Source organism: Hakea prostrata, chromosome 2 (assembly GCF_041222555.1).
Source record: "Hakea prostrata isolate BN-2017 chromosome 2, UWA_Hpros_2, whole genome shotgun sequence".
Lineage (NCBI taxonomy): Eukaryota > Viridiplantae > Streptophyta > Magnoliopsida > Proteales > Proteaceae > Hakea > Hakea prostrata.
Window position 1 is genome coordinate 27521610 of NC_142601.1, and position 1381 is coordinate 27522990.

The 1381-nt window shown below is 44.5% G+C and overlaps 1 protein-coding gene across 1 annotated transcript; it reads right to left on the bottom strand.

The window, feature by feature from the left end:
- Nucleotides 1–200: 200 nt before the first annotated feature.
- On the bottom strand, nucleotides 201–830 carry LOC149024166 (uncharacterized). The gene has a single exon (XM_089143425.1). The coding sequence runs from the start codon at nucleotides 828–830 to the stop codon at nucleotides 201–203; it is 630 nt and encodes a 209-aa protein (XP_088999551.1).
- Between the last annotated feature and the right edge of the window lie 551 nt (nucleotides 831–1381).

Genomic DNA, 1381 nt, shown 5'->3' on the forward strand with positions numbered 1-1381 from the left:
CAAATCCCTTCATGAACCTCCACTAAAGCCGTATTATATCCTTCAGAACCCAAGCATCTTAAGAGGGGTCCAACATAAGACCTTCAGTATAGTTTATCATCTCTTGCCTCCTTTGGATCCTCTAGTAGCTTTATTACTCTTGCCTCCTTTGGATCCTCTGGTAGCTTATCATCTCTGAGATACTCCATGATTGGGTCCATCTAGCAGTGTTCGACTTCAATATAAGATATCTCCTTTCCTTGAATGCTTGGGAGTGCTAATTCCTCAATGTAGACCGAAGGGTCGAGCGTCTTTTCTTTGGCGTTAGCCAATCTTGAAAGTTCATCTACCATCACATTTTCTTTTCTTGGAATTTGACGTACTTTCAAATTCTTGAATTCTTTCTGCAAAGCTTGCACGATTTCTCGATATTTCTGCGATCGGGGCTCCTTGATGCCAAACTCCCCTTGCACTTGATTGACAATAAGTTGTGAATCACTGAAGATTGTTACCTCAGCTATTGCCAAGGCCTTTAATAGACAAAGTCCATCTATCAAGGCCTCATACTCTGCCTCGTTGTTGCTTGCTTCAAATGTGAACCTCAAAGCGTAGCGAATGATGAATCCTGCTGGGCTTTTCAAAAGAATCCCGGCTCCAGCTCCATGCTTATTGCTCGAGCCGTCCACGTATACCTCCCCCATGGTTGGAATGCTAGGTTCGGCCTCTTCTTCGGTTGGGGTAGCTGGGGTAGTGGTTTCTACCACGAAATCAGCCAATGCTTGGGCCTTGATTGTTGTGTGAGGCTTGAAACTTACATGGAACTCACCAAGCTCAACCGACCATGCTACCATTCTTCCAGACAAATCAGGCATATAAAGAACTTTATTCAGAGGAAAAGTAGTCAATACCTCTATCAGATGTGCTTGAAAGTATGGCCTTAGTTTCCTAGCCGCGATCATAAGAGCCAAACCCTGCTTCTCGATCTAGGAATATCGCGTCTCTATGATGAGGAGCACGTGGCTGACATAATAGATTGGCCATTGCTTCTTTTCTTTCTCTCGAACAAGTACCGCACTTACCGCCAAACAAGATGTTGCTAAATAAACTTACAAAACTTCTCCCTTTTCTGGTCGGGATAAAAGTGGTGGCTTGCCAAGTGTTTCCTTCAAATTTTCAAACACCTTTTGGCATTCTTCTAACCATCGAGCCTCCCTGCTGCCTCTCAAGTCCTTGAGTGCTTTGAAGAAAGGGAGACATTTCTCTCCCAACTGCGAGATGGTTTAGCACAGCTACTCTTCCTGTTAGGCATTGCACATCCCGAACGATCCTGGGAGGTTCCATGTTAATCAAAGCTTGTCTTTTGGCCGGGTTAGCCTCGATACCTCTTTGAGACACCATGAAA